The sequence below is a fragment of the Scyliorhinus canicula genome, chromosome 11, assembly GCF_902713615.1.
Source record: "Scyliorhinus canicula chromosome 11, sScyCan1.1, whole genome shotgun sequence".
In the NCBI taxonomy this organism is placed as follows: Eukaryota; Metazoa; Chordata; class Chondrichthyes; order Carcharhiniformes; family Scyliorhinidae; genus Scyliorhinus; species Scyliorhinus canicula.
Genome location: NC_052156.1, coordinates 98,868,714 through 98,894,870, shown reverse-complemented (window position 1 = coordinate 98,894,870; position 26,157 = coordinate 98,868,714). Strand labels below are relative to the sequence as shown.

General features: G+C 50.6%; 1 protein-coding gene across 1 annotated transcript in view; it reads left to right on the top strand.

Moving 5' to 3' along the window:
• The window catches only part of LOC119973221 (dynein heavy chain 3, axonemal-like), a 714,697-nt gene extending 688,751 nt beyond the window's left edge, over positions 1-25,946 (top strand). The window contains exons 67-69 of the mRNA XM_038810887.1: positions 4,179-4,289; positions 15,321-15,381; positions 25,300-25,946. Of these exons, the coding sequence (XP_038666815.1) occupies positions 4,179-4,289; positions 15,321-15,381; positions 25,300-25,445 (318 nt within the window). The 3' untranslated portion in view covers positions 25,446-25,946. The remainder of the gene's footprint in view (positions 1-4,178; positions 4,290-15,320; positions 15,382-25,299) is intronic.
• Positions 25,947-26,157: the final 211 nt, after the last annotated feature.

Sequence of the window (26,157 nt, the reverse complement as noted above, 5' to 3'; positions counted from 1 at the left end):
GTCTCTACAGACATACCTCTCCATTCACCTGAGGAAGGAGCAGTGCTCTGAAAGCTAGTGTTTGAAACAAACCTGTTGGACTTTAACCTGGTGTTGTAAGACTTCTTACAAAGATGTACGTCAAGGCCCCAGCAATTTCCTCCCTTGCTTCCCTCAGTATTCTGGAGTAATTCCCATCTGGCCCAGGAGACGTATCTACCTTAATATATTTTAGAAGGCCCAATACCTCCTCCTTTTCGATGTCAACATGACCCAGACTGTCCACACCCCCTACCCAAGATTCATCTTCCACAAAGTCCTTTTCTTTGGTGAACACTGATGCAAAGTACTCATTTAGAAACCTCGCCCATTTCCTCTGGCTCAACACATAGATTTCCCCCACTGTCCTTAAGTGGTCCAGTCCTTTCCCTTGCCACCCTCTTGCTTTTTACATATGAATAAAAAGCTTTGGGATTCACCATAATCCTACTTGCCAAGGACTTTTCATGACCCCTCCCTCCTAGCCTTCCTAATTTCCCACTTAAGTACCTTTCTACTTTCTTCATACTCCTCCAGGGTTTTGACTGTCCCCTCCCTTCTAAACCGAACAAAAGCCTCCTTTTTCTTTTTGACGACATTCATAATATTCCTCGTTATCCAAGGCTCCCCAAACTTCCCATACTTATCCTTAGTTCTCTCAGGAACATGACTTTCCTGAATCCTAATCAACTGTTGCTTGAAAGACATGTCCGATGTTGAGCTACACCCAATCCAAATTCTTCAATTCCTGTCTAAGGTTATCGTAATTTGCCTTTCTCCAGTTTAGCACCTTAACGCAAGGGTTACCCTCATCCTATCCAAAAGTACCCTAAAACTTATGGAATTGTGGTAACTACTCCCAAAATGTTCCTCTACTGTTATGGTTAATGATTAAATTTGATAGGATGTTGTGGGTTTTCTAAATAACGAACTCCAAGATCTTCCAATAAAGATAGTTTATTGCTCGGCTCAACAGCTATATACAATACTTGTGCTCTGCCTGAACTCTTGGGGATACCTCCCACGCCCCAGCCACATGACCTCTCATGTAACCGCGTTAACATGTTCTCACTTGACCTGTCGACATCTACCCCGTTTAGCTGCGACACCCAGTGATTCAGATATTGCGAGCAATAGGAAACTAGATACAGACTATTGAGTGAGATGCAGCTACTGACAATGTATAACTATTTACATACAAATACATTGAAGCAACTTGTGCATAGCCCATCACGGATCCTTCTCCCCCCACTTTTCTTTTGTAAAGAAAGGTGAACTTCAAAAGTCAGTTCTAGGGTAAATGATAATAAAGTCTAGGAATTTTGTTTTTGGTCTGCTCAGGTGTTCTGAGTGTGTGGTTACACCAGTTAATGGTGATGTAGTTTTATCTGTGACCAGTGTCCTCACTGTTCACACCAGAGGACTTTTCATCTGTGCCAAGTGCAGGGGGTTTGGGCCACAGGCCGGATGACTGAATTGTTGTGTCATCTGTTGGTGCTGATTCTGATACTGTAGAAGGTGCCGGTGATTATGTACATATGGACACCGTCAGAGAGTACCACATTACTGTTCTGTTACAGGGCATTGCCGAGTACCACTGCAACTGGTCATGGTCATGTGCGGTCTGAGTCTTGACCATTTGACCAGCTGTTAGAGCGCAGAGCTATTTGCATCTCGATCGCAATGTGTTTTGCCTCTCAATCTGTTTGTATGAGGCATTGTTCACCTTGGTTTCAAATTTGGGCGGTCGTAGAGCCTTGGCAGTAGGAATCGTGGTCCTGGTGCACCTGGATAACAGTCATTGTGCCGATTAGGGCAGGCCCTGTCGAGGTAGATTTTGCAGGTTCAGAAGTGCAGCATAGTAGTCTGTGCAGATTTCTCTAGAAGGTACTTGGCTGAGAGAACCAACTATTCTGCAAACAGTTTAACGGAGGATATAGGGGGCAGCTTGTGATATGTTCAAAGTTCTGAAATTCCCGAGAGATAAAGTGGTAAGTGTTGTTGTCATAATTTCTGAGGGATGCAGTGTGTCGCAAAATGTCCCTGGAGCTTGATGATGACTGCTACTTGTCATTTTTGGCAGGCACTCAAGTTCAAACCATCCAAATACAAATCAATTTAAACAAAATGTTGCTTTCCATTCTATTCAAAGATATCAGCTGCTGTGGACGACCATGGGAGGTCTGGAACCCAATGTAAATGCTGATTCTGATACTGTAGAAGGTGCCGGTGATTATGTACATATGGACACCGTCAGAGAGTAAATGTTCTTTAGTTTGATGCGGCTTGAGTGCACAGTGCACATCTACAGATTTCCCTTTCCATGTCTGCGTACATGAAGAGCCAGGACAGTGATTCCTTGGCCCCGTATCTGGCTGTTTCAAAACAGAGATGCCCTTGATGAAGTTAGAACATAGAACAGTACAGCACAGAACAGGCCCTTCGGCCCTCGATGTTGTGCCGAGCAATGATCACCCTACTTAAACCCACGTAACCCGTATACCCGTAACCCAAAAATCCCCCCATTAACCTTACACTACGGGCAATTTAGCATGGCCAATCCACCTAACCCGCACATCTTTGGACTGTGGGAGGAAACCGGAGCACCCGGAGGAAACCCACGCACACACGGGGAGGACGTGCAGACTCCACACAGACAGTGACCCAGCCAGGAATCGAACCTGGGACCCTGGAGCTGTGAAGCATTGATGCTAACCACCATGCTACCGTGAGGCCCCCGTTGTTGTGTGGTACCTCTGGAAGTCAGTAGGGAATGTGTATCACTGCCCATGCAATGTTAATCCGTCCTGTAAGGTCTGTTCATCTCTGATGAAGAATGGGAAGAGCTCGTGGGGAAGCTCCTTTGAAGATTCTGGCCAGCCACCCCGCCATGGTGACATCATGCAATTGTCTGTATGTGATATCCGCCTGTTAAGACATCTTTGAGTTCCTGAATTCGACTAGAGGACAACACCTCTATTCTCATGATATCTATGTTTTCCTCATGATCTGCCTGGTCTGTTGTGGGTAAGGCGGCTTGGAAAGGGCATCAACCAAGTGCAGCTCCCTATCACGTTTGTAGACAATACCGAGATTGTAACGTTGCAATTTTTTAACAACATTGAAGCAGCAGGGTAGCATGGTGGTTAGCATAAATGCTTCACAGCTCCAGGGTCCCAGGTTCGATTCCCGGCTGGGTCACTGTCTGTGTGGAGTCTGCACGTCCTCCCCCTGTGTGCGTGGGTTTCCTCCGGGTGCTCCGGTTTCCTCCCACAGTCCAAAGATGTGCGGGTTAGGTGGATTGGCCATGCTAAATTGCCCGTAGTGTCCTAATAAAAGTAAGGTTAAGGGGGGGGTTGTTGGGTTACGGGTATAGGGTGGATACGTGAGTTTGAGTAGGGTGATCATGGCTCGGCACAACATTGAGGGCCGAAGGGCCTGTTCTGTGCTGTACTGTTCTATGTTCTATGTTCTGCCATGCATTGCAGCTGTGCAGACGCAGCATGGCAAATCTTCTTTCAGATAGTTATGAGTGGCTGGAAAACAGTTTCAGATCGACCATAGAAGAATCCATGAAATTTCAGTCAGATGAAGACGAAAGCAGCATGGTGATACAGTGGTTATCACTGTTGCCTCACAGTGCCAGGGACCCAGGTTCGATTCTGATCTAGGGTGACTGTGTGGAGTTTGCACATTCCCCCCGTGTCTGCGTGGGTTTCCCCCAGGTGCTCCGGTTTCCTCCCACAGTCCGATAATGTGCAGGTTAGGTGGATCGGCCATGCTAAATTGCCCCTGCATGGGGGAATTGGGCCTAGATAGGCTGCTCTTTCGGAGGGTTGGCACAGACTCAATGGGCTGAATAGCTTCCTTCTGCACTGTAGGGGTTCTATGATTCTAAGTTCCTTTTCAATCTGTACATGACAAGTCTCAGTATCAGTGACCTCTTATGTAGTCGCATCACCACATTCTCATGTCACCACACTGCCTACAATGTTTAAACTCTCACTGTGCTCGTCCAGTTCTTTTGCCTCTGATTTGAAGCTTGAACGTCAATCCAAACAGATATTTCAACATGTATTGTTATATGTATTATCTAAAAACATTTCTTGTGACAGATTGTGATTATTATTTTCTTATCATTATTTTCCTTTTACCTTTAGGTAGATGGAGTTTATATTAATGGTCTTTACATGGAAGGAGCAAAATGGGATCGGAAGAAGCATATGATTGGAGAATCTCTTCCCAAAGTTCTCTATGATAATCTACCAATCGTATCCTAACCTTTGATTATTTGAAGCACATTTGTAAATGTTTCAGAGTTCAGTTAAGGCAAACATATTCACCAATTTCCTTCGTTATTCATAAGATGGGGGCTATTGCTGGCAGAACCAGTGTCTATTACCATTGAGAAGGAGGTGAGCTACCATCCCTGCAGTGAGGCTGCTGGAAGAGAGAGGTGCTCCAGGAGTTTGACTCGGTAATGATGGGGAAGCAGTAATATTTTTCAAATCAGTCTGGTGTTAATCTGGAGGGAAAATTTGGAGGTGATGGTGTTTCCAAGTTCCTGCTGCTCTTGCTCTTCGAAGCAGGGTGTACTGATTTTGGCTGTTGGAGAAATCTTCTTGGGTGTGAACATTTAAGCCAGTGAATGGGAATCCACCGAGCGGCTTTGTACTGGATTCTGGATGCCGAGTATCTTGGGCATTCTTGGAATGCACTCATCTAGCCAAGTGAAGAGTATTCCATCGCATCCCTAATTCGTAGCTTGTGGATGGTGGACAGGCGTTGGAGAATCAGGATGTCCTACTCCAAAAAGCCAGTTGGTGAAAGGTGGAATTGGAAACAATCTTTAACACCTTTAGAAGCAGTTACTTACAGAGATAAATATTACAAATATGCACCTACTCACCCAACAACCAGTTGTAGTGTGTCTCTACCTCTTTTACCTGTAAATGGTTAAAAAACCTCATTGAAAGACCACCACTAACCCATTGTAACAAAAAAACACTGGCTGAACTCTCCGCTGGCAGGATTCTCTATTGTGCCAGTGTCGCAACCATACTCACGTGTTTCCTGGCAGCGTGGGGTGGCCACAATGGGAAATCCCATTAGCAGGTGACAGGAACAGAGAATCTCACTGCCAGCGAGGGTGCACCATCCAGGAAAACGTGACTGGTGGACTGGAGAATCCTGCCCCACATTTTAAAGGGATCTTAAATCCAATTAAAATTATATTTCTGGGGTGATGAGAACACCTGGAATACTGTGTGCAGTTGTACTCACCATATGTAAAGGAAGGATATACTTGTGTTAGGGGCGGTAGATCGAAGGTTCTCGAGATTGATCCCTGGGCTGAGAGACTGAGTAAATTGGGTTTATATTCTCTTTAGAAGAATGAGAGGTGACCTCATTGAAACCTACACGATTCTGAAGGGATTTGATAGGGTGGCCACTGAGAGACTCTTTGCCCAGTTGGAGAATCTAAAACACGGCACCACAGTCTCAGGATAAGGGGACCAATCATCTGGGACTGAGATGAGGAGAAATTTCTTCACTCAGAAGGTTGTGAATCTTTGGAATTCTCTACTCCGAGGGATTTGCATGCTCCATTGTTGAATATATTTAAGGCTGGGATAGACAGAATTTTGGTCTCTTGAGGGAATTAAGGGATATGGGGAGTGGCTGCGAAAATGGAGTTTGAGCTCAAGATCAGCCCTGATCACATTGAATAGTGGAGCAGGCACAAAGCTGTGTAGATCTTTGTCTACCACATTCTGTTCCTCAGGACCCCCATCAAAAAAATTTGATTATTTAAGGTACAAGGCACCGCATTTTCTTCTATCAACTGCTCAGAGTCCAAGATTTACTCATTTATTCTGATTAACCATGAGCAATGAATTTTCTGAGACCTCAGCTTTGATGAAAACCAGTGTCTTTGAAACGAAATAAAAAATGAAATGAAAATCGCTGATTGTCGATCAAGTAGGCTTCAAATGAAGTTACTGTGAAAAGCCCCTAGTCGCCACATTCCGGCGCCTGTTCGGGGAGGCTGGTACGGGAATTGAACCGTGCTGCTGGCCTGCCTTGGTATGCTTTCAAAGCCAGCAATTTAGCTCTGTGCTAAACCAGCCCACTAAACCAGTCTTTGCATATAAAGCAGAAAACATTTTACTAAATTGTAATACCTCCTAGTGCAGGAGGATTATTGCGCAAAACAGTAAACAGTTTTGGGTTTTTTCCCATATTCTAATTGATAAGGATTATACCCTCAAACAATCTGAATTGAATTCTTTGCATGAGCAGCCCATGCCAAAGTGAATGCCGGCATGCATTCTGGTTGACCAGCTGAAATTTTATTCAGCTTTTTTTTTTTTTTTAAATAATTTTTATTGAAAGAGTTTTTCCATACAAACATTTACCCCTACTAATTTTTAAATTATTTACAACACAATCCCTCTAGGCAAATGTCCCTCCCTCGCCCGCCCTCTCGCGCGCACCAGTCCTCTCCCCCCCCCCCCCAGGCAACCTTAACAAACAAGGCAGCCTACAGTTTCAGACATGAGCAGCGAGCAGACTTGCCCGCGTTACAGTCGTGCATGTCCCCCCACGACCCTTGCTGCCCCCCCCTCCCCTCCCCCTCCCCCCCCCTCCCTCCCCCCCTCCCCCTCCCCCCCTCCCCCTCCCTCCCCGGGTTTGCTGCTGCCACGACCCCGAACGTCTATCTCTGATCTAAAAAGTCAAGGAAAGGTTGCCACCGCCTGGAGAATCCCTGTACCGACCCTCTCAGGGCAAATTTGATCCTTTCTAGCTGAATATAGCTAGCCATATCGTTAATCCAAGTTTCAACGCTTGGAGGCCTCGCGTCCTTCCATTGAATTAATATCCTTCGTCGAGCCACTAGGGACGCAAAGGCCAGTATTCCGGCCTCCCTAGCCTCCTGTACCCCCGGTTCTACCCCGACCCCAAAGATCGCAAGCCCCCATCCTGGTTTGACCCTGGACCCCACCACCTTCGACACCGTCCTTGCCACCCCCTTCCAGAACCCTTCCAGCACCGGACATGCCCAGAACATATGCACATGGTTCGCTGGGCTTCCCAGACATCTGACACACCTGTCCTCACCCCCAAAGAACCGGCTCATCCTTGTCCCCGTCATGTGAGCTCTATGCAGCACCTTAAATTGAATGAGGCTCAGCCTCGCACACGAGGAGGAAGAATTGACCTTCTCCAGTGCATCCGCCCACGTCCCGTCTTCTATCTGCTCTCCCAGCTCCCCTTCCCACTTGGCTTTCAGCTCCTCCCCTGATGCTTCTTCCGCCTCCTGCATTATCTTGTAGATGTCTGATATCTTCCCCCCTCCGACCCAGACCCCCGAGAGCACCCTATCACTCGCCCCCTTACTGGGGAGCAGGGGGAACCCCTCCACCTGCCGTCTAGCAAATGCCTTCACTTGTAAATATCTGAACATGTTTCCCGGGGGGAGCTCAAACTTCTCCTCCAGCCCTCCCAGGCTCGCAAACCTCCCCTCTATAAACAGGTCCTTCAGCTGCCGTATGCCCACCCTGTACCAGCTCTGAAATCCCCCGTCAATGTTCCCCGGGATGAATCTATGGCTCCCTCTTATTGGCGCCGTCAACAGATATCCCATTTCCCCCCTATGTCGCCTCCACTGCCCCCATATCTTGAGGGTGGCCGCCACCACCGGGCTCGTGGTGTACCTCGTGGGGGGGAGCGGCCATGGTGCCGTTACTAGGGCCCCCAGGCTTGTGTTGCCACAGGACGCCCTCTCCATTCGTTTCCAAGCTGCCCCCTCCCCTTCCATCATCCACTTGCGCACCATTGACACATTTGCCGCCCAGTAGTACCCCGAAAGATTGGGTAGTGCCAGCCCTCCACTGTCCCTACTCCGCTCCAAAAAGACCCTCCTCACCCTTGGGGTGCCATGCGCCCACACGTAGCTCATGATGCTACTCGTCACCTTTTTGAAGAAGGCCCTAGGGAGGAAGATGGGCAAGCACTGAAATAAAAACAAGAACCTTGGGAGGACCGTCATTTTGATTGACTGCACCCTCCCCGCCAGTGACAACGGTACCATGTCCCACCTCTTAAATTCCTCCTCCATCTGTTCCACCAGCCTGGAAAAGTTCAACTTGTGGAGGGTCCCCCAGTTCCTTGCCACCTGCACCCCTAAGTACCTAAAGCTCTTTCCTGCTCGCTTGAAGGGGAGTCTCCCAATACCCTCTCCCTGGTCCCCCGGGTGTATCACAAAAACCTCGCTTTTGCCCAAATTTAGTTTGTACCCCGAAAAGTCCCCAAACTCTGCTAATAGTTCCATTATCTCCGGCATTCCCCCTTCTGGGTCTGCCACGTACAGCAGTAGATCATCCGCATACAGCGATACTCGATGTTCCTCCCCTCCCCTAGTCAGTCCTCTCCACCCCCCTGAACCCCTCAGTGCCATCGCCAACGGTTCAATCGCCAGTGCGAAAAGTAGGGGGGATAGGGGACATCCCTGCCTGGTCCCTCGGTGGAGCCCGAAATACTCCGACCTCCTCCCGTTTGTCACTACACTCGCCGTCGGGGCCGAGTAGAGCAGCTTCACCCACTTAATAAACCCTTCCCCAAACCCAAACCGTTCCAACGTCTCCCACAGGTACTCCCACTCCACCCTATCGAATGCCTTCTCCGCGTCCAGCGCTACCACTATCTCAGCCTCCCCCTCCACTGCCGGCATCATAATTACATTCAGCAATCTCCGCACGTTCGTGTTGAGCTGCCGCCCCTTCACGAACCCCGTCTGGTCCTCATGGATTACCCCTGGCACACAATCCTCTATTCTAGCTGCCAGGATCTTTGCCAGCAACTTGGCATCCACGTTCAGAAGCGAGATAGGCCTGTAGGACCCGCACTGCACGGGGTCTTTATCCCGCTTCAATATCAGGGAGATCAGAGCCTGCGACATTGTCGGGGGCAGAACCCCCCCCTCTCGCGCCTCATTAAAGGCTCGTACCAGTACCGGTCCCACCAAGTCCACAGTTTTCTTATAGAATTCCACCGGGAACCCATCTGGCCCCGGCGCCTTCCCCGCCTGCATCTGACCTATTCCCTTGACTAGCTCCTCTAGCCCTATTGGCGCCCCCAGCCCTTCTACCAGCCCCTCCTGGACCCTTGGGAACCTCAATTTGTTTAGGAAGTCCTCCATTCCCCCTCTCCTCGTCGGCGGCTCAGACCGATACAACTCCTTGTAAAAATCCCTGAAGACCCCGTTCACTTCTTGCCCCTTCTGCACTACCTTCCCGCCCCTCTCCTTCACTCCCCCAATCTCCCTAGCCGCATCTCGTTTGCGAAGCTGGTGTGCCAGCATCCTGCTCGCCTTTTCCCCATACTCATAAACCGCGCCCTGTGCCCTTCTCCACTGCGTCTCTGCCTTCCTGGTGGTCAGCAGGTCGAACTTGACCTGCAGGCTGCGCCGTTCTCCCAGCAGCCCCTCCTCTGGTGCCTCCGCATATCTCCTATCCACTTCCAATAGCTCCCCCACCAGCCTCTCCCTCTCCTGCCTCTCCTTTCTTTCTCTGTGCGCCCTTATGGAGATCAGCTCTCCCCTGATCACTGCCTTCAGGGCCTCCCAGACCATCCCCACCTGCACCTCACCCGTGTCATTCAAGTCCAGATAGCTCTCAATGCTCTTCCGGACCCTTTTACACACCTCGTCGTCCGCTAACAGCCCCACATCCAGCCGCCACAGCGGGCGCTGGTCCCGCGCCTCCCCCATTTCCACATCCACCCAATGTGGTGCATGATCAGAGATCGCAATGGCCGAGTACTCAGCTTCCCGTACCCTCGGGATCAGCCCCCTGCTCAACACGAAGAAATCGATTCTGGAGTACACTCTATGGACGTGGGAGAAAAAGGAATACTCCCTCGCCCTCGGCCTACCAAACCTCCATGGGTCTACTCCTCCCATCTGCTCCATGTACCCCCTCAGCACTTCTGCCGCTGCCGGCCTCCTATTGGTCCTTGAGCTCGATCTGTCTAGCCCGGGGTCCAGCACTGTGTTAAAGTCCCCCCCCATGATCAAGCCCCCTGCCTCCAGTCCCGGAATGAGGCCCAATAGGCGCCTCATAAAACCCGCGTCATCCCAGTTCGGGGCATATACGTTGACCATCACCACTTTCTCCCCCTGCAGCTTACCCTTCACCATCACATACCTACCCTCCTTATCCGCCACCACCTCCTCCGCCACGAACGACACCCTCTTTTCCACCAGAATCGCCACCCCCCGGTTCTTTGCGTCCAATCCAGAGTGGAACACCTGTCCCACCCACCCCCTTCTCAGGCGAACCTGGTCCACTACCTTCAAATGGGTCTCCTGTAACATTGCTACATCAGCCTTCAGTCCCTTCAGGTGTGAGAATACCCTTGATCTCTTGACCGGCCCATTCAACCCCCTCACGTTCCAAGTAATCAGCCGGGTCGCGGGACGACCCGCCCCCCTCCCCTGCCAATTAGCCATGTCCTGTTCCCTGCTCGCCCCGGGTCGACCCTCCCCTTCTGACCCGCTCCCCATGGCGATGTCCCCCTCCCCCCACCTCTCCAGTCCTCCACTTCTCGTTTCTGGTCTTTTCAGCAGCAACCCGGTGTCCCTCCCTAACCCCCCTCCCCTCCCAGGCTAGGACCCCTCCTAGCCGCGATGTACCCTCCATCGTACTCCCGTAAGTCAGCTGGTTCACGCTGACCCGGCTGCTCCTGCCACACTCCGACTCCCCCCGGCTCGGGGGGGGGGCCTCCCCCCCCTTGCCACTCCTCCCTGGCCCCGCTCCAGCGCGGGAAAGGTCGCCATTGCTAGCCACGCCCCGCACTCCTCCCCTCCCCCCTCCTCTGCCCCGCGCGCGGGAAAACAGAGGAAAGCCCGCGCTTTCGCCCTGCCACACCCCACCCCGCCATCTTCAGTTCCACCCCCGTCCCCGTCCATGCCTGTAAAGAACCCCCCCTAGGAGCCCATATCCCCGATCTGCTCTCCCCCCGTCCCGCCTCCCCAACTTAACATTATAAATAACAGATAGATAACAAATAACATTGTACTTAACAGTCGCCCTCTACCAAACAGCATAAATAACCATAAATAACCATGAATAACCACAATAACAATAACTAAGGGAAGTTGGCAAAGGGGGAAAAAACATCAGAAGAAAAACCACAGCAAGAGTTCAAAATCCAAACAAAGAATTCAGCTGAAAGTACCCGAGCGGCTACGGCCGCCAAGTATCCCCTGGGTCTAATTCGAGTCCAGTTTCTCTTCCTGTACAAAGGCCCACGCCTCCTCTGGGGACTCAAAATAGTGGTGTTGGTTCCTGTAGGTGACCCACAAGCGCGCTGGCTGCAGCATTCCGAACCTGATCCGTTTTGCATGTAGCACCGCCTTCGTCCGGTTGTACCGGGCCCGCCGCTTTGCCACCTCCGCACTCCAGTCCTGGTAGACCCTCACCGTCGAATTCTCCCACTTGCTGCTCCTTTCCCTCTTGGCCCACTCCAGCACTCTTTCACGGTCGCTAAGTCGCTGGAACCGCACCAGCACCGCCCTCGGGGGCTCATTTGCTCTTGGCCTCCTAGCCATGACCCTGTAGGCCTCTTCCAGCTCCAGGGGCGAAGGGACGGCCCCTGCCCCCATCAGGGAGCTCAGCATTTCTGCTACATATCCCGGGAGGTCTGACCCCTCCAGGCCTTCTGCCAGGCCCAAGATCCTCAGGTTCTTCCGCCTCATTCGGGTATCCAGCTCCTCAAAACGGCTCTGCCATTTCAGGTGGAGTGCCTCGTGCACCTCTACCTTTCCCACGAGGACCGTGGCCTCCTCCTCCCTCGCAGTCATCTCCTGTTGCAGCTCCCGAATCGACGCCTCTTGGGTCGCCTGGGCTCCCATCAGCCTGGTGGTCGTCGCATTCATTGACTCCAAGAGCTCCATTTTCAGCTCCGTAAAGAAGCGCAGGAGAGCGGCCTGCTGCTCCTCCGCCCATTTCCTCCATTCCTCGGGTGCACCACCGGCCGCCATTTTGGTCTTCTTCCCCCGCTTTTTTTTGGGAGCTGCTGTTGCTCTCTTTACCACCCCACTCCGGGTACCGACCATAAAGTTGGTCTGGTTCTCTTCAGGGATCCTTCCCCCACCGGGATTTGTCCTTACAGCGCCGTTGGGGCCCTCCAATCGGCCCGAAAACACCTTTGTAGCAGGAGCAGCCAAACGTGCGACTTAGCTGGTCATAGCCGCAACCGGAAGTCCCAATTTTATTCAGCTTTTTAATCGGTCACCACATGATTCTTACCTGAGAGTCCTTTGCTAAAGTGTCTTTCAACTGCCATGTTCATGATTCATAATGTTCATGGTTTCATACATGTCTCTGAATTTGTGATTGGAACCTTCCATTATCACAGAAACTTTGCTGTGACCCAAGTCCCTGTCCATTCCTCCATGATTTGGTTGACAGTAACCCTTTCGCCCTCGCCTATTATTGTAGAAACACTGGGTGGAATTCTCCGACCCCCCTCCGCAGTGCGGAGAATTGGCACCGGCAGGGTCGGCGCAGCGCCGGTCAGGGCGGCACGGGTCGGTGCGCCGATTCTCCAGCAGGGATGGGCCGAGCGGCTGTCATCAAAAAGCCGAGTCCCGCCGGCACCATTCTAACATCCTCTGAGCCGGCGGGAACTCGGCGTTGAAGGGCCCGGGGGCGGCCTGTGGGGTGGGAGGGTCTGACCCGGGGGGGGGGGGGGGGGGGGGGGGGCTCATAGTGGCCTGGCCCATGATCAGGGCCCACCAATCGATGGGCCAGCCTGTCTGCCCCCCCCCCCCCCCCCCCCCCCCGCCCGGCCTCCTTTCCTCCGCACCAGCAGCTGTAGCCCTGCACCATTTGGCATCGGGGCCGGCGCGGGGAAGAATGCCACTGCGCATGTGCTAGTTGGCGCCGGCCCAACTGCGCATGCGCAGACCCCACAGTGCTGGGTTCAGGCTGGGATCGGCAGCTGGAGCAGTGTACGCCGCTCCAGCAATAGCCCCCTGTGGGCCGCAGAATGGGGTACCGGAACGGGCACCGACGCCGGAGTAAACGCTCCCGTTTTTACTCTGGCCGCGGCACTTAGCCGCCCAATGGGCGAATTCCGTCCACTAAATCTGCTTGTCAGATCTGCAAAATGTAGGTTGAAAATATTTTTGCCTTTGTCCCGTACCTTCAGACCCATGGTAACGACATTGTTAAAATCATTTGAAAATCAAAGGATTACAACAGGGCGTGGTAGAATTCTCTGATTTTATTACACATTTCACAATCTCACTAATCAAACCTCATATAAATTCCTTATCAGAGAGGACTTGTGATGCAGTGGGTAACTTCCCTGCCTTTGAGCCAAGAGTTCTGGAGTCCCATTCCAGGGGCTGCATTTTACTGGGAGGGGGTGTTGTGCGGATGGCTCGCCCCCCAGAGGGAAAGTTGGCTGGACTTGTGGAGCTACCTTTATACAAGGTAGCTCCACAGCCGCAATACACCACAAGTAGAGCTAGACTGGCTCAGAGTGTGACGTCCACCCCACACTGGGGAAGAAGTCTCATCCTCAGGAACTGCTAGCTAATCCGGCTGGCTGGTAGCCTTAGCAGTTCCAGCTGTGCCAGGAGCAAAGTAGAGCTCACTGAACTGGACTCACCATATACATACTGTGACTACAAGGACCGGTCAGAGGCTGGAAATTCGGTGGGGAGTTGCTCACCTCCTGACTTCCCAAAGCCTGTCCGTCATCTACAAGGCACAAGTCAGGAGTGTAGTTCATAAGATATAGGAATCACATTCTGGCCTTAACTCCACCGTCCTGTCTGTTCTCAATAACCCTTCAACTCATTACCAATTAAAAATCTATCTAACTCCTTAAATTTACTCACTGTCCCAGCATCCACTGCATTCTAGGATAGCAATTTCCACAGATTCACAACTCTTTGGGAGAAATAGTTTCTCCTCAACTGTTTTAAATTTGCTACCTCTTATCCTAAGACTTATGACCTCTAGTTCTAGAATGCCCCCAAGAGAAAGCATCCGCTCCATGTCTACTTTATCCATACCTTTTATCACCTTGAACACCTCAATTTGACCTTCCCTAATTCTTCTCTTCAATCTGACCTCCGCTCATTCTTCTCCCCACTTATACTCTCCACTTTGCTGGGTGAGTGCAGCTCCAACAACACTCAAGTAGCTTAACACCATCCAAGACAAAGCAGCCACTTGATTGTCATCCTAACCGACACCTTAAACATTCACCCCCTTTACCATCAAGCACAGGAGCAGCTGTGTGTACCACCTCCAAGATGTGCTGCAGGAACTCACCAAGGTTCCTTATGCAGCACTTCTTTCCAAACCGATGACCACTGCCATCTAGAAGGACAAGGGCAGCAGACATATGGGAACATTACCCCCTGTAGGTTCCCCTCAAACCCACAGACCATCCCGACTTGGAAATATATCACCATCCCTTCATTGTCACTGGGTCAAAATCTTGGAACTCCCTCCCTTACAGCACTGTAGGTGTACCTACACCACATGGACTGCAGAGGAACAGAAGGCAGCTCACCGCATCCACATCTTGTGAAAAAATAACAAATATTTCATTTGTCCAGTTGAGTTTCTGGTCAATGGTAATCCTCAAGATGTTGATGGTGTAGACGTTAACAATGCTAATGCCAAGAAGAGGAGGTGGTTAGATTCTTGCTGGTGGAGACGACTCACAGGGAATAGTGGGACTTGGTCAAATGAGATCAAGCAGCATGGTGGCACAATGGTTAACACTATTGCCTCACAGCGTCAGGGTCCCAGGTTCGATTCTGACCTCTGGTGACTGTGTGGAGTTTGCACGTTCTCACCGTGTCTGCGTGGGTTTCCTCCCACAGACCAAAGATATGCAGGTTAGGTGAATTGGCAGTGCTAAATTGCCCAAAGGTTAGGTGGAGTTCCGAAGCTAGGAGTGGGGATTGGGCATAGGTAGGGTGTTCTATTAGAGCAAGGGCTGGTGCAGACTCGATGGGCCGAATGGACTCCTGCACTGTAGGGATTCTATGAAGCAGCTGGATTTTACATATTTCAGAGCAGCTGCTATGGGATTGGGATGAGCTGACGACTTGGGACAGGCCAGTTTGGATTGTCTGCACAGGCATGGAATTGGGTGTGTCAGGAGAAATGAAGGTATAACGTTAGGATTGCCTTTGGGTTGGGAGAATCTCCCGAGTGAGATTCTTCCTCTGATCTTTCTGTTGGTACAAACCCTTAACCCTCAATCAGATTTGGCTCAAACCAGGTGAAAAATCATCATTTAAGGAAGAATCTGTATATGGATGTCCAGGTAACAAGATATATTTTTAATTCGAATCCAGCCCTCAGTCTATAACATTGTACGAATTAGAATAACAAATAATGTTTATTAATAATAACTTGCTTTGATATATTTAACATAGAAAAATGAGCAGACACTCACTGACTTAACCCATAAAATGGCTGCTGAGCCAAAGGGAGAGATGACAAGAGTGGCCAAGGTCCTGGTAAAAGAGATGGGCTTTAATGAGGGTCTTAAAGGTGCTGAGAGAGGTGGGCAGGTGGAGGGGATTCAGGAGTTGCAGAGTATGGGGTCTGGCTGTCAATAGTGCAGCAAGGAGGGAATAGGCAAAAGACCTGAGCCAGACAAAAGAGTTCACGTGGATCTATTGGGCTGGAGGATGTAGTCGAGTTCAGGAGGGATGAAGACATGAAGGCTTAATTGTGGGAATGTGAATTTTAAATTGGAGGTATTTTAAGGGACTAGACACAATGAAGATCAGCAAGCATAGGACTGATGGGTGAAATTGGATTTGGTGTCAGGTAACAGGAAGCAGAGATATGGATAAATTCATGTTTATGATGGTAGATGATATGGGTGGCATGGTGGCACAGTGGTTAGCACTGCTGCCTCACGGCGCCAAGGACCCGGGTTCAATCCCGGCCCCGGGTCACTGTCCATGTGGAGTTTGCACATTCTCCCTGTGTTTGCATAGGTCTCACCCCCACAACCCAAAGATGTGCAAGGTAGGTAGATTGGCCACACTAAATTGCCCTTAATTGGAAAAAAGAATTGAGTACTGTAAGTTTTAAAAAAGAATAAAAATTATGTTACAAGATGGGAGACTGGAGACGAGAGGAATCAAGAGGTAACAATGTCAGCAGAAGATGAGTTAAGCCAGGTGAGAAATCAGGCATTAGTACAGAGATGGAAGAAGGCTGCCTCAGTGATCAGGTGGCGTATACCTTGAAAGGGACCTTTGTTTGTGGTAGGAACACCGTGGTGGACGATCGGCAGGAGGCAGCTGAACCATTGAATCTGAAACTCGATGTCTGAATCCGAAGATACAACATCGGGCATGTCGGCATCGACACAGACTGAAAATATGGGGGCTGGGCTTCCAGGATCTTGGCTACGGCCCATTTAATTGTACCCAATCCAGGCTGGAAAACCTCGGGAAACTTGTTCAGTATGGCACATAAACCGTCAGATCCCACTTGGAGGGTATGCTGCCAATCCAACAGCAGCAGGTGTAACCAATCACGACCCAACAGGCTAGGGCTGCTTCCTTGCACGACAATGAGGGGAAGGTGAACCGGTTGGTGCCCACAAACTACCCGAGTAAGGAAGAAGGGACTTCCGATGGGGGAAGAGAGCGGTCGCGGGCAATGGAGCTCCGGAGGGGGAAAACGCCGTCGCTTCCCGTTCCCCCAAAAAACTTGCACCGAAGTGTGCAAACCGGCCGGACTGGTCCCGCACCCCCGGCACAGTAGGTGAATGCGGGGCAAGAAGAGTGGCGCCCTGGACCAAAGCGGTGACTGAGCGGAGCCAGGGGCAAAGACCGACCCCCCACCCCCCCGGGCGGCGACCACATGGCGGGAGCGGACCAAAGGAGGACACCCGGCCCAATCAGACGTCTCTCTCTCGACCCTCCTGACTCTATGTGTGGGTGAGTGAGGCGAAAAGAAAAGAACTTCCCCTTTTTTCAAAAAAAAACATTTAAAAAATTTATTTTTAAAGAAATGCTAGAAGGGAGCCAAAGCTGGGAAGAAAGGGCACCAGAAGCAGAAGGGGCCATGAGCGAGCCCGCTCAGACGAGCTAACTGGCGCACGAAGCGGAAGGTTCGCCGCAACGAAAAGAACTGGGCAGATAGGAGCATTTTCCTCCTGTGCTGGGGGGGAACTGAAACTGGAAGGCAGCCTTTGCCGAGGCGCTGAGGTAACATCAGCAGGAATACAAGGCAGAGACTAGAGCAGACATGGAGACCGTGGTGAAGGAAGCAATGGTCAAGGCCCTGGCGGAGTGCAGCTCGCCCTGGGCAGAGCAGAGAAGAAACTGGAAGCCCAAGAGGCGACCATTAAGGAGCTGGAAAAAGCCGCGACTGACATGAGAGATAGCCCTGGAGAAGGAGGTGGCGAGACTGGGCACAACGCAGGGGAGCCTGAAGGGCAGAATGGATGATAAGGAAAACTGCTCAAGAAGGCAAAATGTCAGGATAGTGGGCCGACCAGAGGGGATCGAGGATGGAAACCCCACGGCCTACGTGGCCGAGATGCTTGGCAACTTAGTGGAGAGGAAACTTTCCCCAACCCACCAGAAATGAACAGAGCATACCGGTCGCTGCGCCCGAAGCACAAGGCAGGGGATCAACCAAGGGCAGTTAAAGCTCAACTGCACCGGTGCCAAGACAGGGAAACAATCCTGCACTGGGCCAGTAAAAATAGAACCTGCAAATGGGAAGGACACTTCATTAGAGTTTTTGAGGACACTGGGGCAGACCTAGCCAGGAGATGGGCCGAATTCAATAGAGCAAAAGCAGCTCATCACAAGAGCGACATGCGTTTTGGTATGCTGTTCCCAGCGAAACTCTGGTCACATACCAAGAAAGAGAATACTTCTTCACAACCCCCACCAAAGCAAACAAGTTTGTCAAGGAACACGGGCTGGAAAACCGACAGCAAGGGGCAACAACACATCGACGGGGGGGAGGGGGGGGGGTCGTGAGGCAACACCAGGCATCCGTTGCCCCCCCCCGCGCCCCCAATGGCGAGCGCACCCTGAACAAAAAGCAAACCACTACCCGAGGGACCGCTTCAGGTGGCAGACCAGGACCCAGCACGAGGGAATGAGAGTAGTGGAGAAGGGGATGGGGGAAGAGCAGGCAGAAAACCACAGAGGTCGGGCGAAGGAGAAGCGAAATAGTAATTCCCGAGAGGGGGGGCCACCACACTAGCAGGAAAGCTAGCGCCAGAGGCATGCAACAAGGCAGAGCGGCTGCGTGCCCCCAAAGGGGGGACGTCGCCAGGCGTGGGGGAGGGGGGAACTACTCAACAGAGGCAGGAGAGCAAACGGGGATAGGAACAGGGGAAAGTGGGACAAATGAGGAGGAGATTGGAGAGGGGGGAAAGGGAGGGACCAGGGCGGGTGGGTGGAACACAGGGAAGGAGAGACAGACAAGGCTAGAAAGAGAACAACAATTAGGCTAAAAAGTGCCACAACCAAGGGTTCGGAACAAGGAATCACTGGAAACATCCACCCAGTACGGTCTCTGGGCGAAGGGAGACCCCAGAATGCAGGGGACCACCCACATGTCGGGTGGCCCATGGACAAAGGGAAACCCCAGAGCGCAGGGGTGCATACAAAAGGTAAGTATGGTTAATCCCACAGGAGCGAGGGGTCAGAAGCCCCCCCCCCCCCCCCCCCCCCCCCCACCAGGATAGTCACCTGGAACGTAAGAAGACTCAATGGCCCACCTAAGAAACATGAAAGCCGACATAGTCTTCCTCCAAGAGACACACCTGAGAGAACACCTGGGTAAGAAAGGGCTGGGAGGGGCAGACCTACCATACCTGCTATGGGATGAGGGCCGGGGGATGGCAATACTGATCAGCAAGAGGACCATGTTTAGGGCGACAAAGACGGTTACGGACCCAGGGGGACGGTACATCATGGTCAGCAGGACCCTGGATGAGGCACCGGTAGCACTAGTTAACATGTATGCGCACAACTGGGACGACAGGGGCGTCATCAAAAAGACCATGGCCGAAATCCCTGACAAAACGACGCACTGGCTAATAACGGGGGGGGGGGGGGGGGGGACCTCAACTGTGTACAGGATCCAACAACGTACAGATCTGTTCTGTTATGTAATTTGGAATAACGCAAGTTGCCACTTGATGCAGTTTTGAGTAAAAGATGCTCCAGACTTTGAAGTGAGTTCAATGTGTTTTATTGAACTATTAGCACAGTTCTCAATGAGTTCGACTCTCTGCTAATCTAAATGTAGTAACTCAGTCTAACTGAACCAGCCTTGCTCTAAGCCACGTGCTGGGGTGTGATGCTGAGGATATACCCTGTCTCACTCTGTAGATGTTGGTCTGTGGAAAGAGGTGGGGTGTGAGTGCCTCATCCCTTTTATACTGAGATGCCACCCCTGAATGTCCTGACTGCTCATTGGTTGTGTCCTATTCTATGTGTTCATTCGTTGCAAGATTAAGCTCCAAAACGGGGAAAACCTCAAACATGGCAAAGGCACTTTATGGAACAGATGGGAGCGGTGGACCCCTGGAGGTTCACCCACCCAGAGGAGAAGGAGTTGCCAGAAGGACAACGTATACACCAGAATTGACTTCTTTGTGGTGGGGAAAACAGTGCTTCCGGGGCTAGACAAATTATGATATCCGATCATGCCCCACACTACATGGACGTGAGACTGGGGACGGGCAGGGCCAACGCCCCACATGGAGTGTGGACATTGCTCTACTAGCTGACAAGGCCTTCAATGAAAAGATATCACAGGTCATAGCAGAGTACACCGAGAATGACCAAAATGGGGAGGCCTCACCCTCCACGTTCTGGGAAGCACTAAAGGCCGTTGTAAGAGGGGAAATTCAAAGCGCAAAGTGATAGGGAGGAAAGGGCGGCTAGGCAGCAGCTGGTCAACTCCATACTGGAGGTAGACCGTAAATACTCCGAGGCCCTGACCGTAGAGTTCCTGGCGGAGAGGAAAGAGCTACAAAGGAATTTCGATCTGCTCTTCCCCAGAAAAGCAGTCCACCAACTCCGCCAGGCACGGGGACCCTATACGAACACGGAGGCAAAGCCAGTCGCCTGTTGGCACACCAGCTGAGAAAGCAGGCAGCCACCAGAGAAACTGCACAAATCAGGGATACCAGAGGCACGTTGGAAACAGAACCAGAGAGGATTAACAAAACCTTCAAGGCCTTCTACCAAGGGCTGTACAGCTCAGAGCCCTCAGCGGGGGGAGTCTGGGATGAAATGGTTCCTTGATGGACTGAATATACCCGTCATGGGGGAGGGCAGAAAATGGGGCCTGGAAGCACCACTAGCACTGGGAGAGATCATGGACAGCATTAGTTCCATGCAGACGGGTAAGGCGCCGGGACCAGACGGGTTCCCGGCGGACTTCTACAAAAGATTTGCGACTGCACTGGCCCCGCACCTGCGGGAGATGTTCACAGACTCGCTAGCTACGGACACATTGCCACCCACGCTAGCACAGGCCTCAATCTCGCTGATACCTGTGGTGATATTTAAGGCCTGACTTTTGTAAAGCACTCGTCTCGCGTACAATTGATGGCACATCAATACCTAAGAAAGATAAAGACCCAACGGAATGTGGGTCATACAGACTCATCTCATTGCTGAACGCAGATGCCAAAATAGTGACCAAAATCACTCCGTGCTGGTGGTCGCAGAGGACCAGACATGTTTTGTCAAAGGTAGACAGGCTAACAGCTAGCCCTTGGTAGAAGGCCTTGAACATCAGGCCCCTGCTGAACGTGATAATGACCCCGTCTCCCTGAATGCAGAAAAGGCCGTCGACAGGGTCTAATGGAAATACCTCATTTAGGTACTGGAGCGGTTCAGGCTTGGAACAGGGTTCACCTCCTGGGTAAAGCTCCTATACAATGCTCCTATGGCGAGTGTACGGACCAACAACACCAACAACAACACCAACTCCCGATGCTTCCAGCTGCACAGGGGCACCAGACAAGGATGCCCACTGTCCCCACTGCTGTTCGCTCCAGCGTTCGAGCCATTAGCAATTGCTCTCAGAGCAGCAAAAGCTGGAGCAGGATCCAAAGGTTGAGGCAGAGAGCACAGAGTCTCACTCTATGCAGATGACCTGCTCCTCCACAAAGCAGCAAGGACGGAATCATCACGCTCCTGAAAGAGTTTAGCACCTTTTCGGGCTACAATTTAACATGAGCAAAAGTGAGATCTTCCCAGTACACCCACAAGTAGGTGGGGCAGCACTAACGGGACTGCCGTTTAAACAAGCCCGACACAAATTCTGCTACCTGGGGATCCAAATAGCCCATGACTGGAAAGGAATCCACAAATGGAACCTCACCAGTTCGACAGAGGAAGTAAAAAAGGACCTGCAAAGATGGAACGCGCTCCCTCTCCCCCTCGTGGGGAGAGTTCAGACAATCAAAATGAACGTACTGCCCAGGTACCTCTTCCTGTTTAGATCCATTCCGATCTAGATCCCCAAGGCCTTTTTCAAAGCACTGGACAAACTAATCATGGCGTTCGTATGGGGGGGGGGTGAAGAACGCTAGGATCCCAAAGAAGGTCGAACAAAAACCAAAATCCAGGGGGCGGGGCTAGCCCTCCCAAACCTACAATTCTACCACTGGGCGGCAACAGCCGAGCAAATAAGAGGATGGATCAAGGAGCCAGAAGCCGAGTGGGTACACACGGAGGAGGCCTCCTGCAAGGGGACCTCTCCGGGCCCTCGCCACGGCGGCACTCCTATCCCCACCCAAAAAACACTCCAGCGGCCCGGTGGTGATAGCCACCCTCCAGTCCTGGAAGGGTGCAATTGGCAGCAATTTGCCCTGACCAAAATGTCAAACAAAGCTCCCATCTGGAACAACCATAGGTTTACACCAGCACTGACTGACGCCACCTTCAAAAGGTGGGGACAGGACGGAGGGACACTGACAGCCGGGGACTTATATACGGACGGCAGGATCGCAACACTGGACGAACTGACGGAGAAATTCCAGCTAGCCAGGGGGAATAAGCTAAGGTACCTGTAACTCAAAAACTTCCTACGAAAGGAGTCAAGGAAATACCCACAACCGCATGACAGACATTACTGGAAGACCTACTGGACGCAAGCATCCTAGATAAAGGGAACTGTAGCGACATGTATGGGCGACTGATAGAAAGGGCCAACATCGTACTGGACGCAACAAGAAAGAAATGGGAGGAGGACCTGGGGATTGTAATAGGGTGGGGACTCTGGAGCGAAGCACTGCATAGGGTCAACTCCACCTCCACGTGCGCAAGGCTCAGCCTGACGCAATGAAAAGTGTTACATAGAGCCCACTTAACAAGAACCCGAATGAGTAGGTTCTTCCCGGAGGTGGAGGATAGATATGAACGGTGCCAAGGAGGCCTGGCCAACCACGCCCACATGTTCTGGTCTTGCCCCAGACTTGCGGGGTACTGGACAGCCTTCTTTGAGGCAATGTCCAAAGTGGTGGGGATCAGGGTGGAGCCATGCCCGAAAGTGGCCGTGTTCAAGGGAATGATAGCCAGAAGGAGAGCATGGGAAACAACAACAAACTTGGCAAATACAGTAACAGAGAGCAAGGAAAATACGGGCGAAAGACGGGGCGAATGGGTGAAGCGGAGGTGAACGTGAGACGACAACGGTAGCAAAAACCGTCCGGGAGAAGCAAGTAACAACACCAACACCAGATCCATGCTCGTATTGCCCTCTCTGTATTGGACATAACCAATGTAATTGGTTGTCCGGCACCCAAATGTATACATACCTCCCCAGTTCTCCCCCCCCCCCCTCACAAACAGGTGCCTACTTGTGTTAAACATAATATTGCTAACTGTACAGAGTTGCTGTTGTTGACTTAGTGCACAATATCCTACCAGTTTTTTTTTCTTTTGTTTTCTTCTCTTCTATATCTATAAATTTTATTCTGTGTATATAACGGTAAATATACTTTGTTCAAAAACCCAATAAAAAACATTTATAAAAAAATACTACCCGAGTAAGCATCATCACCACAATATTCAGTCGCTGTCCAGTATAAGTAGCCAAACGTGTCAGCCAAAGTGAAAGTATGCACATCACGTCTAATAAGATCAAAGCTGCTCTACGCCACCACTGAAACAGCAGCACTCATGTCCAATGCCATTTGGAGCATATGGCCATTCATCTGTATCGGAACTCGAATATGGGCCACACAGAGCAAACAGTTTAACGACAACTCAGCCTCATCCTCTCCTCTTCTGGATTGCCCAGACGTAAGGCCCGGCCTTGGGCTGACGTCTACCTCGACCGGGGCGCCTGGAGCACTGGCCGTCCTGCTGCCTACGGTCATGATTAGATTGGCACCGACATGTCGCACACGGGTCTGAATCTCCTTCAGCCAAGTCAAAGAAGCCCCACATCTCGACAGCTGACCCTTCGTCTCGAGACCGGAGTCGATGCAGCGATTGGTCCGACCTTGGGGATATAATAACAGGCGATGCCCCAAAACGTTCACCTCCATCCCTTGTATCGTTTGGATGCCACATTCCGCCCTTTCTCAGGACAATATCTATGGCGCCTGTTGAAAAGTCAGGGATGTTTTGCACAACAGATTTCTTTGTGTCTCCAGATTATTTATATCGCAGACCAAACAATTGCGGAGCATGTCAGATAAAGCAGTTCCATACTCACGTAACGCGGCTATCTTCCTTAGCTGTGATATGAACACGGTGACGGACTCACCAGGGACCTCTATTAAAACCTTTGAACGATCACTGGCGGGGTTGCATTAAAATGTTGCGCCACAAGTGCCCGAAATTTAGTCGAATGAATGTGTATCTGATGCTGCCGGTTACATAAAAGTCCTGATCACTCTGAACGTGTGTGCCCCACAGGCCGTCAACAGTATGGCCATCTGGCGCTCATTCTCAGTGATGTTGTTGGCCCGGAAGGAGTAACGCATCCTTTCCGCGTACAGATTCTAGTCTTCAACACTGGCGTCAAATACATCCAATTGCCCAAACAGAGGCATGGAGAAATAATTGGTTCCAACTTGGGTCCAGAAAATCGGGGAAGTGGCTCAGCCTAGTAGGTTGTAGTGTCGATGGCAAACCAGTTTACTCCTCATTGCCAATTTAATAAGGACACAGGGTATCCACGGAGTAAGAATAAAAAACTTGGTTTATTTACAGAAGTCCCGGTACATCCCATGCTCAATGGAGACCAACCCTTTATACACAGTTGAATAGAGTCCCCCTATAACTCTTTTCCCATAGCCCTGTATCTACGCAAACTAATTCCACTGTATCAAACCCAATCTAATCCCACTGTCTAACTCTTTCCCCATAGCCCTGTATCAATCCCAAAATAATCCCACTGTATCAAACCCAAACTAATCCCACTGTAACTCTTTCCCCATAGCCCTGTATCAACACAAACTAATCCCATTGCCCCCATCTCCGCCATAGTCCTGTATCAATCCCAAACTAATACCAGTGCCTCACTCTCCCCATAGCCCTGTATCAATCCCAAACAAATTCCACGCTCCACTGTCCCCCATAGCCCTGTATCAATCCCAAATTAATCCCACTGCCCCATTCTACCCCATAACCCTGTATCAATCGCAAATTAGTCCCATTGCCTCGCTGTCCCGTTAGACCCATATCAATCTCAAACTAATCCCACTGTCCCATTCTCCGCCCCCCCCCCCCCCCCCCACCCCAACCCTGTATCAATCACAAACTAATTCTATTGCATCGCTGTCCCCGATAAAATGAATTGATATAGTGGTTAGCACTGCTGCTCACGGCGCCGAGGTCCCAGGTTTAATCCCGGCTCTGGGTCACTGTCCGTGTGGAGTTTGCACATTCTCCCCGTGTTTGCGTGGGTTTTGCCCCCACAATCCAAAGATGCGCCGGCTAGGTGGATTGGAAAAAATGAATTGGGTACGTATAATTTTCCAATTTTCTCCTAGTTGGTGCAATTTAATTTGATGAATCCTCATCACTAAATTACCATACAGAAGAAAATGGCTGCTTCATTTTTACTTTCTGAAAAGATTTTCCTAATTGTTTGTATGATTATAATCTAAATATTGGAATAGACTGTTCCTCCTTTACCAGACATTGCCGATGTGGATGTTAATGTTGAGGCCTGGAGAAACATTGATTGATTTATTTTGCATTTCTTTGTTCCACAGTTTACAAGACTAGTGTTCGGAGAGGGAATCTCTCCACCACCGGTCATTCCACCAACTATGTTCTGACCATTGAGTTACCATCAGACCAGCCTCAGAATCACTGGGTCATCAGGGGAGTGGCCTGCTTGTGTCAGCTTGATTACTGATCACTGCAGATTCAACTAAGCCCCTATCACAAAGTACACCATGCAGTCAAGGGAGAGTTCCTCCATATTGTGGGTACAGACAGGACTCTGCACATTAATCCAGATGTAGAACACTATTTGTATCCCAGAATTGTGTGATTTTTCTCTCGAGATGGATATAAGTTTCAGTATTTTTATATTGTTCCTTCTATTCCAGTGTGAACGAGTGCTTGAAATGACGCAACTGAAAACTCCATTCTGTCTAAATGAGCTCTTCCATTTCTGTCTGGAGTGCTGCTATGTCTGACTATGTCACACTAACCTTCCATTCATCTCCTGTTTGAATACACAGGTCTCCATAGGTACAAAATCCAACTGCGGTTTGTCAGCACTAAGATGCATCACTAAACATAACAATGTTGATGATGGAGAGTACTCCTGCTGCTACACACTAATATTCTCTCCATTCTGATTAATGGGAAATATGATAGAAATATATTAACTGGTGTATTTTTCAGTCTGCCATCTAACTGAGTGAAGTTGCTTTGTTTCATAAACTGCAACAAGTTACTGTGTGTCAGTTTTTTCTTTGCTGCCTGACAATCCTGGATGTTCACACAAAGGAATATCAGAATAGGAGGAACCCATTCAGCCCTTCATCATCCCATGAATTTAGGGTTGATCTGTATCTTCAGTCCATACATCATAATCTCCATAGTCATTCATCATCTTT